Source organism: Podarcis cretensis, assembly GCF_951804945.1.
Source record: "Podarcis cretensis genome assembly, chromosome: 11".
In the NCBI taxonomy this organism is placed as follows: domain Eukaryota; kingdom Metazoa; phylum Chordata; class Lepidosauria; order Squamata; family Lacertidae; genus Podarcis; species Podarcis cretensis.
Genome location: NC_137180.1, coordinates 186,686 through 201,110, shown reverse-complemented (window position 1 = coordinate 201,110; position 14,425 = coordinate 186,686). Strand labels below are relative to the sequence as shown.

The window sequence follows — 14,425 nt, the reverse complement described above, 5'->3', positions numbered from 1 at the left end:
GTATGTGCAATATAAAGAAAATATCAAAGGCCTGACTTTTTTTAAGAAAAGGAAAAAGGAAAAATTCTGTTTTGAAAAATTGCAGAAGTGCCACGGTGATCTGGAAGGCCTTGGTCGCTGATCAGTATTCCAGCGTCAAGCTGCTGAGACCCCTCCTGAAAAGGCTGCAGGATGAAGACCCCAAAGCGGAAGTCACTTCCAGGCGACGCAGCACTTCTCAAATGCCAATGGCGGTACGAAACCACTCAGTTTTTCTCTCCTGGATTGTTTTGAATGGGTGCTGGATGGGGCTGGGGGCTTCTTGCTGGGAGGGGGGTGCATCTTAATAAGTGGTCCATCCTGTGAGCACCTGCTTTGTATGCAGAAGGGCCCCAGCATCTCCATGTCGGGGAGTCCCTCGCCTGAAACCCTGGACAGCCACTGCTAGTCAGTGTAGACAACACTGAGGGAGATGGACCGGGGCTCTGAGTCGCGTCTGAGTCTGAGATCTTGATCTGACGATGACCTCTGCTGAATGCCGTTCTCCTGTCCTTGTCCCTCCAGGCTACCAACGCTCTGTGTCATATCCTGTCATTCCCTGAGGCTGCAGGTATCCTGAAGAGCAAGTTCCACCACCTGCTGTTTGCACTTAGCACTCAGATCTGTTTTGTCCATGAGGCGAGAAGAAGAGGTTCGAGGGCGGCAAGTCTAATCCCGGAGCCCTCTTCGCATCTCGATCCACTGATGTAAGGGACCTGCTAATGCATTTGGGGGGGCCCTCCCTTCTCTCTCTGACCCATAGTGGTGATGGCTCAGCTCTCCCCCAAGAGATAGGCTTCATTTGGACATGGAGGTTCTGCTTAGGTTAGATAGCTAGGAGACCCAGGCTTCTCCAACCCCTGTGCTCTTCAGTCGCTTTGGACCACAACTCCCACCAGCCCCAGCCAGCACAACTGGGCTGAAGATGGGAGTTATTGTAGCCCAAAACATCTGAAGGACACTAGGATGGGAGAGGATGTTGGAGACTCTCCCGCACGATGGGCTGATTTGGGTGTGGTGGGACTCACGTGTCATGAAACCTTAAGTCTCCATCACAGCCAAAAGGTTGCCGCTTGTGCTGGAAACATGGGGGAGGCTGCAGGGGGTGATGGTTGGGGTTGGACTGCAAGATGTCAAGGACCTAAAACTCCCCAGATGAACCTACCCAGACCTTGTGCTCATCATCGGAAGCCCCTCTTCACGTGCCTCCTCCACACAAGAAGGGGCCTTTTCTGTGGTGGCTCCCCATTAGTGGGTTGCTCTCCCCAGGGAGGCTTGCCTGGTGCCTTTAGATGCCAGGCAAAAAATGGTCCTCTTCAATCACGCCATTGGCTGATTAATCTCCTATGCCCTTTCAACTGCGTTTGTTGGAGGGAGAGGAGTTATTGGTTTGCTTTGGTTCTTGTTTTTATTCTGTATTTTGTGCTTTTTAACTTGCATTTTTATGTTGTGAACTGCCCGGAGATCTACGGGTGAAGGGCAGTATACAAATTTTAAAAATATAATATTCTTAATTCCTTCACTTGACTCAGGACCGCTGTGCAGGCCCTGAAACAACTGATTGGGCGTGTTGAATACCTTGACGAATTTGAGGTTTTGGGGTTGCAAAGCTGCTGGGATATGCTGTCAAGTCCAGAAAGCTTTTTCAAAGGCATTCGTCTTCTGGCAAGGTAAGAAGGTGAAAAGGACTGGCAGGTGAGGCATGAAGAGCAAGGGCTGCTTTCTGGGGAAATGGGGATAAACTTCTTATTTATTTCAGAAAATGTACCATATTGTTCACTCTATAAGACACACTTTCCCCCTCCTAAAAAGTAAGGGGAAATGTGTGTGCGTCTTAGGGAGCGAATGCAGGCGGGAGGCTCTGCTCAGCGTTCAAGTAACCTGGTGGTGGTTGTTGTTGTGCAGGAACGCTGGGTGGTTCTTCCTGCCAGCTTCAGACTTGTGAATTCTTTGTCTCTTACTCTTATGTTTCAGGACCTTGTTCACCTCCTCAACAGAAGAGTACAAGAGGATTGCCCGATTGGCACGGGAATATATGTGCTGTCCGAACAACAAGAAGAGAGCCATTGGCATGGCGTTTTACTTGGAGGTAGGAACTGGAAACAGGGAATGCCTGTTCTAATGTTTCTAATGGTTTCTTTATTCCTCACAATTTAACTGTCAAATGTTCTTTAGTATTTACACATTTTTTATTTAATTGTACAACTTCACTGCTATCATGTCTAATATATATGGACAGTGTTTTTTTGATAGAAGATGAATGTATACATAATAAAAGATGCACTTACAGTGGCTTTGCTCCAACTTAGGGGATGTCCGACTCTGATACAGACACTTCCGTGACCTAGCGCGCAAGTTACTGCAGGCAGCAATCATACAGGTATTCCGTTAATGGATGAGCAAGTCTTCACCTTTGGAAGGCTAAGATTTTTCTTAAAATTACATTTTTATATGTACTATTGGAAACACCTTAAAGCTGGTATAAGTTCATATGTATTTATTTTTGCCTGCTTTAAAGATTGATTTTTGTATGTCTGCTGGTTTATTATATATATTTTTTTCTCTTTGTTCCGCTATGTATCAGGGTGGGGAGACATAACAACAACAACAACAACAACAACAACAACAACAACAACAACAACAACAATTCTTTGCTCGTCCAAATAAGCTTTTTTCATATATTTATTGAGGCCACTAAGTCTTTGAACTGAAGAGATTTCTCCAGTTTCAAGCGTCATCTCATGCTCTTTATGAGCCAAGTCCAAACCCTCCTGCAGTTCAGACCCAGCTTAGGATGTGTTTGGTTCAGCATGATTCCAACCAGCTCATACTCTTTCCTTCCCTTTCCCACCAAAATGTACCTGACTGTGAGAGCAGAGGTGAATTAGATTGGGAGGGCCATGCCCAGCCCTAGAGGTTGGAAGGCGGGGTCCAGGCACACCAGAAACCAGCAGAGAACTCCATAGTTCCAAATGGAAGCACCAGGCTAGCTTCTGCTGCAGCCACATTTGGATAAGAAGGGGCAGGAGGGCTCATGCGTGGCTGGATGCTTCTTGCTGGAGACCATTGAACTGAAGTGAGCTGCTTTGGGGGCCAACCTGAATCAATCCCAAAATAACCCGTTCAAGAGGTGCTTTTTAGAAGCTGAGCTCACACTAAAACTGTAAAACCATGAAAATATATGCTTATGAAATACAAGATATTTGTCTGATTAAGGGGGGGGGGCAGCAGCTCTATACCTTCCATGGGTCACAACAAGACTGGGGGTCAAAACAAAGCACCACCATCTCAGGTGAATATCAGGATTGAGTCCATTGCTCAACTTTATCTGGTGTCACTTAGGCTCTGCCAGTGAGACCACTTGTGCTGCTGCCGCTGCCCTGTCTGGCTGTCAAAGCCTCGACGACCTGCACTGCTGCTGCAGCACATTCTGACGGTCAAAGCCTCGATGACCTGCGCAGCTGCCGCTGCCCTGTCTGGCAGTCAAAGCCTCGACGACCTGCGCTGCTGCCTCTTCCTTTTCTGGCTGTCAAAGCCTCGAAGATCTGCGCTGCGGCCGCAGCCCCTTCTGGCTGTCAAAGCCTCGAAGATCTGCGCTGCTGCCTCTGCCTCTTCTGGCTGTCAAAGCCTCGAAGACCTGCACTGCTGCCTCTTCCTTTTCTGGCTGTCAAAGACTTGACGACCTGCGCTGCTGCCGCTGCCCCTTCTGGCTGTCAAAGCCTTGACGATCTGCGCTGCTGCCTCTTCCTTTTCTGGCTGTCAAAGCCTCGATGACCTGTGCTGCTGCCGCTGCCCCTTCTGGCTGTCAAAGCCTCGACGATCTGCGCTGCTGCCTCTGCCTCTTCTGGCTGTCAAAGCCTCAACGATCTGCGCTGCTGCCTCTGCCTCTTCTGGCTGTCAAAGCCTCGATGACCTGCACTGCTGCCTCCGCCTCTTCTGGCTGTCAAAGCCTTGACAACCTGCACTGCTGACGCTTCTGGCTGTAAAAGCCTCGACGACCTGCTGCCGCTGCCCCTGCTAGCTGTCAAAGCCTCGACGACCGGTGCTGCTGCCTCGGCCTCTTCTGGCTGTCAAAGCCTCGACAACCTGCACTGCTGCCTCCGCCTCTTCTGGCTGTCAAAGCCTTAACAACCTGCGCTGCTGACGCTTCTGGCTGTCAAAGCCTCGACGATCTGCGCTGCTGCCTCTGCAGCTTCTGGCTGTCAAAGCCTCGACGATCTGTGCTGCTGCCTCTGCCTCTCCTGGCTGTCAAAGCCTTGACGACCTGTGCTGCTGCTGCTGCCCCTTCTGGCTGTCAAAGCCTCAACGATCTACGCTGCTGCCTCTGCCTCTTCTGGCTGTCAAAGCCTCAACGATCTACGCTGCTGCCTCTGCCTCTTCTGGCTGTCAAAGCCTCGACGATCTGCGCTGCTGCCTCTGCCTCTCCTGGCTGTCAAAGCCTTAACAACCTGCGCTGCTGACGCTTCTGGCTATCAAAGCCTCGACGATCTGCGCTGCTGCCTCTGCCGCTTCTGGCTGTCAAAGCCTCGACGATCTGCGCTGCTGCCTCTGCCTCTCCTGGCTGTCAAAGCCTTAACAACCTGCGCTGCTGACGCTTCTGGCTATCAAAGCCTCGACGATCTGCGCTGCTGCCTCTGCCGCTTCTGGCTGTCAAAGCCTCGACGATCTGCGCTGCTGCCTCTGCCTCTTCTGGCTGTCAAAGCCTCAACGATCTGCGCTGCTGCCACAGCCTCTTCTGGCTGTCAAAGCCTCAACGATATGCGCTGCTGCCTCCGCCTCTTCTGGCTGTCAAAGCCTCGACAACCTGCTCTGCTGCCGCTGCCCCTTCTGGCTGTCAAAGCCTCAACGATCTGCGCTGCTGCCTCTGCCTCTTCTGGCTGTCAAAGCCTCGATGACCTGCACTGCTGCCTCTGCGTCTTCTGGAAGTCAGAGACTCGACGACCTTTGCTGCTGCCGCTGCCCCGTCTGGCTGTCAAAGCCTCAACGACCTGCTCTGCTGCCGCAGCCCCTTCTGGATGTCAAAGCCTCAGTGACCTTTGCTGCTGCCTCTGCCTCTTCTGGCTGTCAAAACCTTGACGACCTGCGCTGCTGACACTGATGCTTCTGGCTGTCAAGGCCTCGACGACCTGCGCTGCTGCCGCTGCCCCTTCTGGCTGTGAAAGACTCGACGACCTGTGCTGCTGCCTCTGTCGCTTCTGGCTGTCAAAGCCTCAACGATCATTGCTGCTGCCTCTGCCTCTTCTGGCTGTCAAAGTCTCAACGATCTACGCTGCTGCCTCTGCCTCTCCTGGCTGTCAAATCCTTGACGATCTGTGCTGCTGCCGCTGCCCTTTCTGGCTGTCAAAGCCTCAACGATCTACGGTGCTGCCTCTGCCTCTTCTGGCTGTCAAAGCCTCGATGACCTGCACTTCTGCCTCGGCCTCTTCTGGCTGTCGAAGCCTTGACAACCTGCGCTGCTAACGCTTCTGGCTGTCAAAGCCTCGACGACCTGCTGCCGCTGCCCCTTCTGGCTGTCAAAGCCTCGACGATCTGCCCTGCTACCTCTGCTGCTTCTGGCTGTCAAAGCCTCGACGATCTGCGCTGCTGCCTCTGCCTCTTCTGGCTGTCATAGCCTCGACGACCTGCACTGCTGCCTTTTCCTTTTCTGGCTGTCAAAGCCTCGACGACCTGCGCTGATGCCTCTTCCTTTTCTTGTTGTCAAAGCCTCGATGACCTGCGCTGCTGCCGCAGCCCCTTCTGGCTGTCAAAGCCGCAACGATATGCGCTGCTGTCTCTGCCTCTTCTGGCTGTCAAAGCCTCGATGACCTGCACTTCTGCCTCCGCCTCTTCTGGCTGTCAAACCCTTGACAACCTGCGCTGCTAACGCTTCTGACTGTGAAAGACTCGACGACCTGCTGCCACGGCCCCTTCTGGCTGTCAAAGCCTCAACGATCTGCGCTGCTACCTCTGCTGCTTATGGCTGTCAAAGCCTCGACGATCTGCGCTGCTGCCGCTGCCCCTTCTGCCAGTCAAAGCCTCAACGACTGCTGCTTCCGCCTCTTCTGGCTGTCAAAGCCTCAACAACCTGCGCTGCTGCCGCTGCCCCTTCTGGCTGTCAAAGCCTCAACGATCTGTGCTGCTGCCTCTGCCTCTTCTGGCTGTCAAAGCCTTGACGACCTGCTGCCGCTGCCCTTTCTGGAAGTCAGAGACTCGATGACCTTTGCTGCTGCCGCTTCCCCTTCTGGCTGTCAAAGCCTCAACGAACTGCGCTGCTGCCGCTGCCCCTTCTGGCTGTCAAAGCCTCAACGATCTGCGCTGCTGCCGCTGCCCCTTCTGGCTGTCAAAGCCTCGACGATCTGCGCTGCTGCCGCTGCCCCTTCTGCCAGTCAAAGCCTCAACGACCTGCGCTGCTGCCTCCTCCTCTTCTGGCTGTCAAAGCCTCAACAAACTGCGCTGCTGGTGCTGCCCCTTCTGGCTGTCAAAGCCTCAACGATCTGCGCTGCTGCCTCTGCCTCTTCTGGCTGTCAAAGCCTCGACGACCTGCGCTGCTGCCTCTTCCTTTTCTGGCTGTCAAAGCCTCAACGATCTGCGCTGCTGCCACAGACCCTCCTGGCTGTCAAATCCTCAACGATATGCGCTGATGCCTCTGCCTCCCCTGGCTGTCAAAGCCTTGACGACCTGTGCTGCCGCCGCTGCCCCTTCTGGCTGTCAAAGCCTCAACGATCTACACTGCTGCCTCTGCCTCTTCTGGCTGTCAAAGCCTTGACAACCTGCGCTGCTGACGCTTCTGGCTGTCAAAGCCTCGACGATCTGCGCTGCTGCCTCTGCCGCTTCTGGCTGTCAAAGCCTCGACGATCTGCGCTGCTGCCTCTGCCTCTTCTGGCTGTCAAAGCCTCAACAATTGTGCTGCTGCCTCTGCCTCTTCTGGCTGTCAAAGCCTCGATGACCTGCACTGCTGCCTCTTCCTTTTCTGGCTGTCAAAGCCTCGACGACCTGCGCTGCTGCCTCTTCCTTTTCTTGTTGTCAAAGCCTCGATGACCTGCGCTGCTGCCGCAGCCCCTTCTGGCTGTCAAAGCCTCAACGATCTGCGCTACTGCCACAGCCTCTTCTGGCTGTCAAAGCCTCAATGATCTGCGCTGCTGCCTCTGCCTCTTCTGGCTGTCAAAGCCTCGATGACCTGCACTGCTGCCTCCGCCTCTTCTGGCTGTCAAAGCCTCGATGACCTGCGCTGCTGCTGCTGCCCCTTCTGGCTGTCAAAGACTCGACAACCTGCGCTGCTGCTGCTGCCCATTCTGGCTGTCAAAGTCTCAACCACCTGCGCTGCTGCCTCTGCCTCTTCTGGCTGTCAAAGCCTCGATGACCTGCACTGCTGCCGCAGCCCCTTCTTGCTGTCAAAGCCTCGTCATCCTGTGCTGCCGCCGCTGCCCCTTCTGGCTGTCAAAGCCTCGACAACCTGTGCTGCTGCCTCTGCTTCTTCTGGAAGTCAGAGACTCGATGACCTTTGCTGCTGCCGCTGCTCCGTCTGGCTGTCAAAGCCTCAACGACCTGCTCTGCTGCCGCAGCCCCTTCTGGATGTCAAAGCCTCAATGACATTTGCTGCTGCCTCTGCCTCTTCTGGCTGTCAAAGCCTTGACGACCTGCGCTGCTGACACTGATGCTTCTGGCTGTCAAAGACTCGACGACCTGAGCTGCTGCCTCTGTCGCTTCTGGCTGTCAAAGCCTCAACGATCATCGCTGCTGCCTCTGCCTCTTCTGGCTGTCAAAGCCTCGACGACCTGCACTGCTACCTCTTCCTTTTCTCGCTGTCAAAGCCTCAACGATCTGCGCTACTGCCACAGACCCTCCTGGCTGTCAAAGTCTCAACGATATGCGCTGCTGCCTCTGCCTCTCCTGGCTGTCAAATCCTTGACGACCTGTGCTGCTGCTGCTGCCCCTTCTGGCTGTCAAAGCCTCAACGATCTACGCTGCTGTCTCTGCCTCTTCTGGCTGTCAAAGCCTCGATGACCTGCACTTCTGCCTCCGCCTCTTCTGGCTGTCGAACCCTTGACAACCAGCGCTGCTAACGCTTCTGGCTGTCAAAGCCTCGACGACCTTCTGCCGCTGCCCCTTCTGGCTGTCAAAGCCTCGACGATCTGTGCTGCTACCTCTGCTGCTTCTGGCTGTCAAAGCCTCGACGATCTGCGCTGCTGCCTCTGCCTCTTCTGGCTGTCAAAGCCTCGACGACCTGCACTGCTGCCTTTTCCTTTTCTGGCTGTCAAAGCCTCGACGACCTGCGCTGATGCCTCTTCCTTTTCTTGTTGTCAAAGCCTCAATGACCTGCGCTGCTGCCGCAGCCCCTTCTGGCTGTCAAAGCCTCAACGATCTGCGCTGCTGCCACAGCCTCTTCTTGCTGTCAAAGCCTCAACGATATGCGCTGCTGCCTCTGCCTCTTCTGGCTGTCAAAGCCTCGATGACCTGCACTGCTGCCTCCGCATCTTCTGGCTGTCAAAGCCTCGATGACCTGCGCTGCTGCCTCTTCCTCTTCTGGCTGTCAAAGCCTTGACGACCTGCGCTGCTGCTGCTGCCCATTCTGGCTGTCAAAGCCTCAACGACCTGCGCTGCTGCCTCCGCCTCTTCTGGCTGTCAAAGCCTCGACGAACTGCACTGCTGCCGCAGCCCCTTCTGGCTGTCAAAGCCTCAACGATCTGCGCTGCTGCCGCTGCCCCTTCTGCCAGTCAAAGCCTCAACGACCTGCGCTGCTGCCTCCGCCTCTTCTGGCTGTCAAAGCCTCAACAACCTGCGCTGCTGCTGTTGCCCCTTCTGGCTGTCAAAGCCTCAACGATCTACGCTGCTGCCTCTGCCTCTTCTGGCTGTCAAAGCCTCGATGACCTGCACTGCTGCCTCCGCCTCTTCTGGCTGTCAAAGCCTCGATGACCTGCGCTGCTGCTGCTGCACCTTCTGGCTGTCAAAGACTCGACGACCTGCGCTGCTGCTGCTGCCCCTTCTGGCTGTCAAAGCCTCAACGACCTGCGCTGCTGCCTCCACCTCTTCTGGCTGTCAAAGCCTCGACGACCTGCACTGCTGCCGCAGCCCCTTCTTGCTGCCAAAGCCTCGACAACCTGTGCTGCTGTCTCTGCCCCTTCTGGCTGTCAAAGCCTCGACAACCTGTACTGCTGCCTCTTCCTTTTCTGGCTGTCAAAGCCTCAACGACCTGCGCTGCTGCCTCCGCCTCTTCTGGCTGTCACAGCCTCAACAACCTGCGCTGCTGCTGCTGCCCCTTCTGGCTGTCAAAGCCTCAACGATCTGCGCTGCTGCCTCTGCCTCTTCTGGCCTTCAAAGCCTCGATGACCTGCACTGCTGCCTCCGCCTCTTCTGGGTGTCAAAGCCTCGATGACCTGCGCTGCTGCTGCTGCCCCTTCTGGCTGTCAAACACTCGACGACCTGCGCTGCTGCTGCTGCCCCTTCTGGCTGTCAAAGCCTCAACGACCTGCGCTGCTGCCTCCACCTCTTCTGGCTGTCAAAGCCTCAACAACCTGTGCTTCCGCCTCTGCCCCTTCTGGCTGTCAAAGCCTCGACAACCTGTGCTGCTGCCTCTTCTTCTGACTGTCAAAGCCTCGATGACCTGCGCTGCTGCCTCTGCCTCTTCTGGCTGTCAAAGACTCGATGACCTGCGCTGATGTCTCTCTCTCTCTCTTTTTAAAATAAATTTTATTAAGATTTTAAAGGTTACATGAATAAAATAGGAAAAAACACCGAGTTAAACAAAGAAAGAAAACAAAACAACACATAAAAACAAGTCACAATCCGCGCTGCTGCCTCTGCCTCTTCTGGCTGTCAAAGCCTCGAAGACTTGTGCTGCTGCCTCTGCCGCTTCTGGTTGTCAAAGCCTCGATGTCCTGCGCTTCTTCCGCTGCCCCTTCTGGCTGTTAAAGCCTCAACGATATGCGCTGCTGCCTCTGCCTCTTCTAGCTGTCAAAGCCTCGATGACCTGCGCTGCTGCCGCGGCCCCTTCTGGCTGTCAAGGCCTCAATGACTTGTGCTGCTGCTGCAGCCCCTTCTGGCTGTCAAAGCCTCAATGACCTGCGCTGTTGCTGCAGGCCCTTCTGGCGGTCAAAGCCTCGATGACCTGCTCTGCTGCCTCTGCCTCTTCTGGCTGTCAAAGCCTCGACAACCTGTGCTGCTGCCTCTGCCTCTTCTGGCTGTCAAAGCCACAACGACCTGCGCTGCTGCCTCTGCCTCTTCTGGCTGTCAAAGACTCGACAACCTGCGCTGATATCTCTGCCCCTTGTGGCTGTTAAATCCTCGATGGCCTGTGCTGCTTCCACAGCTCCTTCTGGCGGTCAAAGCCTCGATGACCTGCGCTGCTGCCTCTGCCTCTTCTGGCTGTGAAAGCCTCGACGATCTGCGCTGCTGCCTCTGCCTCTTCTTGCTGTCAAAGCCTCGACAACCTGTGCTGCTGCCTCTGCCGCTTCTGGCTGTCAAAGCCTCGATGACCTGCGCTGCTGCCTCTTCCTTTTCTGGCTGTCATGGCGTTGATGACCTGCGCTGCTGCCACAGCTCCTTCTAGCTGTCAAAGCCTCAACGATCTGCGCTGCCACTGCTGCCCCTTCTGGCTGTCAAGCCTCGACGATATGCGCTGCTGCCTCTGCCTCTTCTGGCTGTCAAAGCCTCGATGTCCTGTGCTCCTTCCGCTGCCCCTTCTGGCTGTTAAAGCCTCAACGATATGCGCTGCTGCCTCTGCCTCTTCTGGCTGTCAAAGCCTTAATGAACTGTGCTGCTGCCTATGCCTCTTCTGGCTGTCAAAGGGTCGACGACCTGTGCTGCTGCCACTGCCCCTTCTGGCTGTCAAAGCCTCGATGGCCTGCACTGCTGCTGCTGCCCCTTCTGGCTGTCAAAGCCTCGATGACCTGCGCTGCTGCCGCAGCCCCTTCTGACTGGGAATCTGGAGACCCATTAAAAATCACAGGCCGGTGAAGCCTGTGAACGTGGGATTTGGTGGGCACCCTTTGCACCTCCCCTATCCGCGGGGAAACCCGGTTTCAGGTATCCGGAGCGACGTTGGGTGAGCGGCACGGTGCTTTGAATCGACTGCTTCTTCCACGGAGCGAAGCCGCTATGCTGTTGCCGGAGAGCGCTGACTTTTTTCTTGTGGACAATTTGACTTTAAAGCAACTACCCATGAGTAGAGCTGAAGCAGGAGAATTGAATTTTTAAACGTCTAATTTGGTATCGAAACGGGGAGGTTCAACACAGGAAGTCCACCTTCCCCTTTTGTAACTAGACTGAAGCAACAAGGCTGCAAGCTGAAGTCTTCGAAAGCCTATCGTAAAGGACTAAATTTCCATTGGTAAAAAACATTAAACCCCCCTTGGAGGCCGGAGAAGGGGGGAGGGAGTTTTGGACGGAGCATGTCTGCAGGAGAGAGCGAAGAGAGTTAAAATACCACTGCTCCGACCCTGGAAACGGGCTGGTAGCAGGACTGACGTTCATTGACAGTGATTAGAACGTTCATGGACAGCTAGCTAAATAAGAGAAATTCATTGTTTCCACTGTCTCCGTCTGCTCTTAAAAAGGAGTAAAAGTAACTGAAAATTGAAACTAACTTCATTGTTTGAACTGTGTTTAAAAGGGGACATTACGGATTAATATAAATAGAAACTGTTTCCCCCTAGAGGAAGCTTTTAAAACTGTTACAAGTGCTGGGCTGGGGGAATTTCCAGCTGCAAGATAAAATACTGTGCGACTCTGGGACTAACCTTGAATCTTTTAAGTGTTATGGCAAATGGAAAGGAAAAAACAGACCAGTCAATTCCTGAAAAAACATTAAGGTCTGGGAAGACTTTGCAGCAACCCAGGAGAGCCTCAACATCAGGCCCCCCTGCCTCTTCGGCTACTGTGCCAGCATACTCAAAATCAAGAGGAATGTCAACAGAAGAGGCCTTAGCGGTTGCATTAAGCAAGATAAATGATTCATTGTAACAGCTTAACAAGAAAGTGGATGTGGCAACCACTAAAATTGATTTAGTATAAATAATCTGGGTCAAAAGGTGAATACCAATACAGAAACCATTCAGAAATTGATACAGGAATCTACTTTGATACAGCAGACTGCGGAGGAAGCCAGGGAAAAAGCTGTTGCTGTGGAATGTAAAGTAACACAACTGGAGAGAGAGAGAGTCCCAGCCCTACAGAGGCAACTTGATGACCATAAGTTGAAGCTTGTTATGATTGAACTTAAAGAAAAACAGACGAATCTGAGGATCAGAGCTTTACCTGAATTGGAGAAGGAAAGTTTGATCAGAGCTTTACCTGAATTGGAGAAGGAAAGTTTGATAGACTTTCTCACGCAGGAATTTGCCAACTTTTGGGACTTGGACTTGGGCCGAGAAGAGTTTAGAATTGTGAAGGCCTTCAGACTTGGAAGAGGAGGGAAAAAAGAGAAGAATAGAATAAGAGATTGCTTGATTACCCTCCAAATCAAAGAAGAGAGAGACAGAATATTGGGTTGGCACTACCAGAAGAACTTAGAAGTACAACAGTCAAGAGTGGAAATTTTTTAAGACATCCCGAAATATCTCTTGGATCTTAGGCCTAACTACAGAGACTTGGTTGCCCTGCTGAGAAGGAATAAAATCATCTTTAGGTGGGAGTTTCCCCAAGGTCTATCTTTCAGTTTCAAAGGAAGGAAAATAAAAATAAGATCAGTAGAAGATAAAGTAAAGTTTTTGTATAAATACGAAGAAGATCTGCAGAAGGAACTTGGAAAAGAGCCACGAGCATCGGATAGAAGATCACCAGATAGAGGACTAGAGCAAAGAGCATCGGATCACCAAATAGAGGAATACTGGATATATCAGCATTACCCTTTGGATTGGATTCCCCAGTGAACGTGTCACCAACACCACCAACAGAAGAGCAAGCATTGGGCGCAGTTGGAGGAATATCAGTGTAATTACATCATGGTGTTGCAAGTTTTGAGCTGGAATGTAAATGGACTGAACTCCCCAGAAAAAAGGCGGAGAGTCTCATTTATTGAAAAAAGAACAATTGGACTTGAACTGTTTACAAGAAACACATGTGATAAGGCTACACAGGAAGATATTGAGTAATAAAAGATTGGGCCATGAATTTATCTCATCAGATAAAGTTAAAAAAAGAGGAGTGGTCCTTTATGCAAAGGAGAGCCTATCACCGAAATTTATATTCAAAGATGACCAAGGAAGATTTGTTGCAATTGAAATTCAATCACAAGGAGAGCAATTCTTGATAGTAGGCATCTATGCACCAAATGAAGGAAAATCGGAGTTCTTTAAGAAGTTACATGAGATTCTGATGGATTATATGGACTATAATATGTTTTTGATGGGAGATATGAATGGAGTGGTGTCTACAAATATGGACAAGGCACAGAGACAGGTAGTCACTAAAGATGGTAGACTACCAAAAACCTTTTTTGACATGACTGAAAATATGGACTTAGTTGACATTTGGAGAATGAAGAGTCCTCTGGGAAGAGAGGGAACTTTCTTCTCTGAGGCTAAAATGACATGGACAAGAATTGACCAAATTTGGATAACTAGAGGACTGGTTCCGAAGACTAGCAAAGTGGAGATTTGCCCCAAAACTTGTTCTGACCATAATGCTGTGAAGATGGAAATTAAATTGACGCCAATTGGTTCCTTTAGATGGAGGATGAACGATACATTGTTCAGGAATGAAGAAGTGACCAAGAAGGCCCAAAAAACTCTGAGAGACTATTTTGAGAAAAATATGACTACTACAATGGAAAAAAAAGAATAATTTGGGACGCAAGTAAAGCGGTTATGAGAGGATTTTTAATACAAGAGAATGCAGTTAAGAAGAGAACTCAAAATGAAAAAAAGGATAAAATCCTGGAGAAAATATAGGAAGGAGAGAAGAAACTGAGAGCAAAACCAAAGTCACAGGAGATCCTGAAAGAGATAAAGTTATACCAAGTACAATATACGAAGCTGATGAATCAGGAAATAGAATGGAAGATTAAACAGATGAGGCAAAAGACATTTGAATCGGCAAATAAGTGTGGAATATTGTTGGCCTGGCAAATGAAAAAAAGACAAAAACTTAATACTATTGCTAATTTGGAAGTGGAAGGAAAGAATATACAGAACCCAGTGGAGATTAGGAAGTGCTTTCAGAGGTATTTTAAAAAACTTTATACACAGGAGAAGCAGAAAGAAATGGATATTGATCGATTTTTGAAAATAAATGGACTACATAAAATCTCTCAGGAAAGCCAGCTAATGTTGAATTACAAAATAACAGATCAGGAAGTGGAAGGGGCCATCCAGAACATGCAATTAGGTAAATCTCCAGGACTGGATGGTTTGACTTCAAGATATTACAGACCTTTGAAAGAATGGTTAATACAACCATTGAAGGAAGTCTGTAATGAAATATTGGAGGGGGA

General features: G+C 51.4%; 1 protein-coding gene across 3 annotated transcripts; it reads left to right on the top strand.

The window, feature by feature from the left end:
• Positions 1-108: 108 nt before the first annotated feature.
• LOC307227064 (maestro heat-like repeat-containing protein family member 7) lies at positions 109-3,111 on the top strand. 3 transcript variants are annotated; one of them, XM_079996181.1, is made up of 6 exons: positions 109-233; positions 544-725; positions 1,551-1,688; positions 1,993-2,107; positions 2,328-2,398; positions 2,709-3,111. In XM_079996181.1, exons 1-5 carry the CDS (start codon positions 222-224, stop codon positions 2,364-2,366), a joined length of 486 nt encoding a protein of 161 aa, XP_079852307.1. In that variant the 5' UTR covers positions 109-221; the 3' UTR covers positions 2,367-2,398; positions 2,709-3,111. The 3 variants fall into 3 exon arrangements, with proteins under 3 accessions (XP_079852307.1, XP_079852308.1, XP_079852306.1); XM_079996182.1 differs by having other exon boundaries at positions 2,687-3,111; XM_079996180.1 differs by lacking the exon at positions 2,709-3,111 and having other exon boundaries at positions 2,328-2,650.
• Positions 3,112-14,425: the final 11,314 nt, after the last annotated feature.

Excerpts from the sequence above, each read along its gene's own strand:
- LOC307227064 (XM_079996181.1), top strand. Across the intron at positions 726-1,550 it reads TCGCATCTCGATCCACTGAT|GACCGCTGTGCAGGCCCTGA; the intron begins GTAAGGGACCTG and ends CACTTGACTCAG. Across the intron at positions 1,689-1,992 it reads GGCATTCGTCTTCTGGCAAG|GACCTTGTTCACCTCCTCAA; the intron begins GTAAGAAGGTGA and ends CTTATGTTTCAG.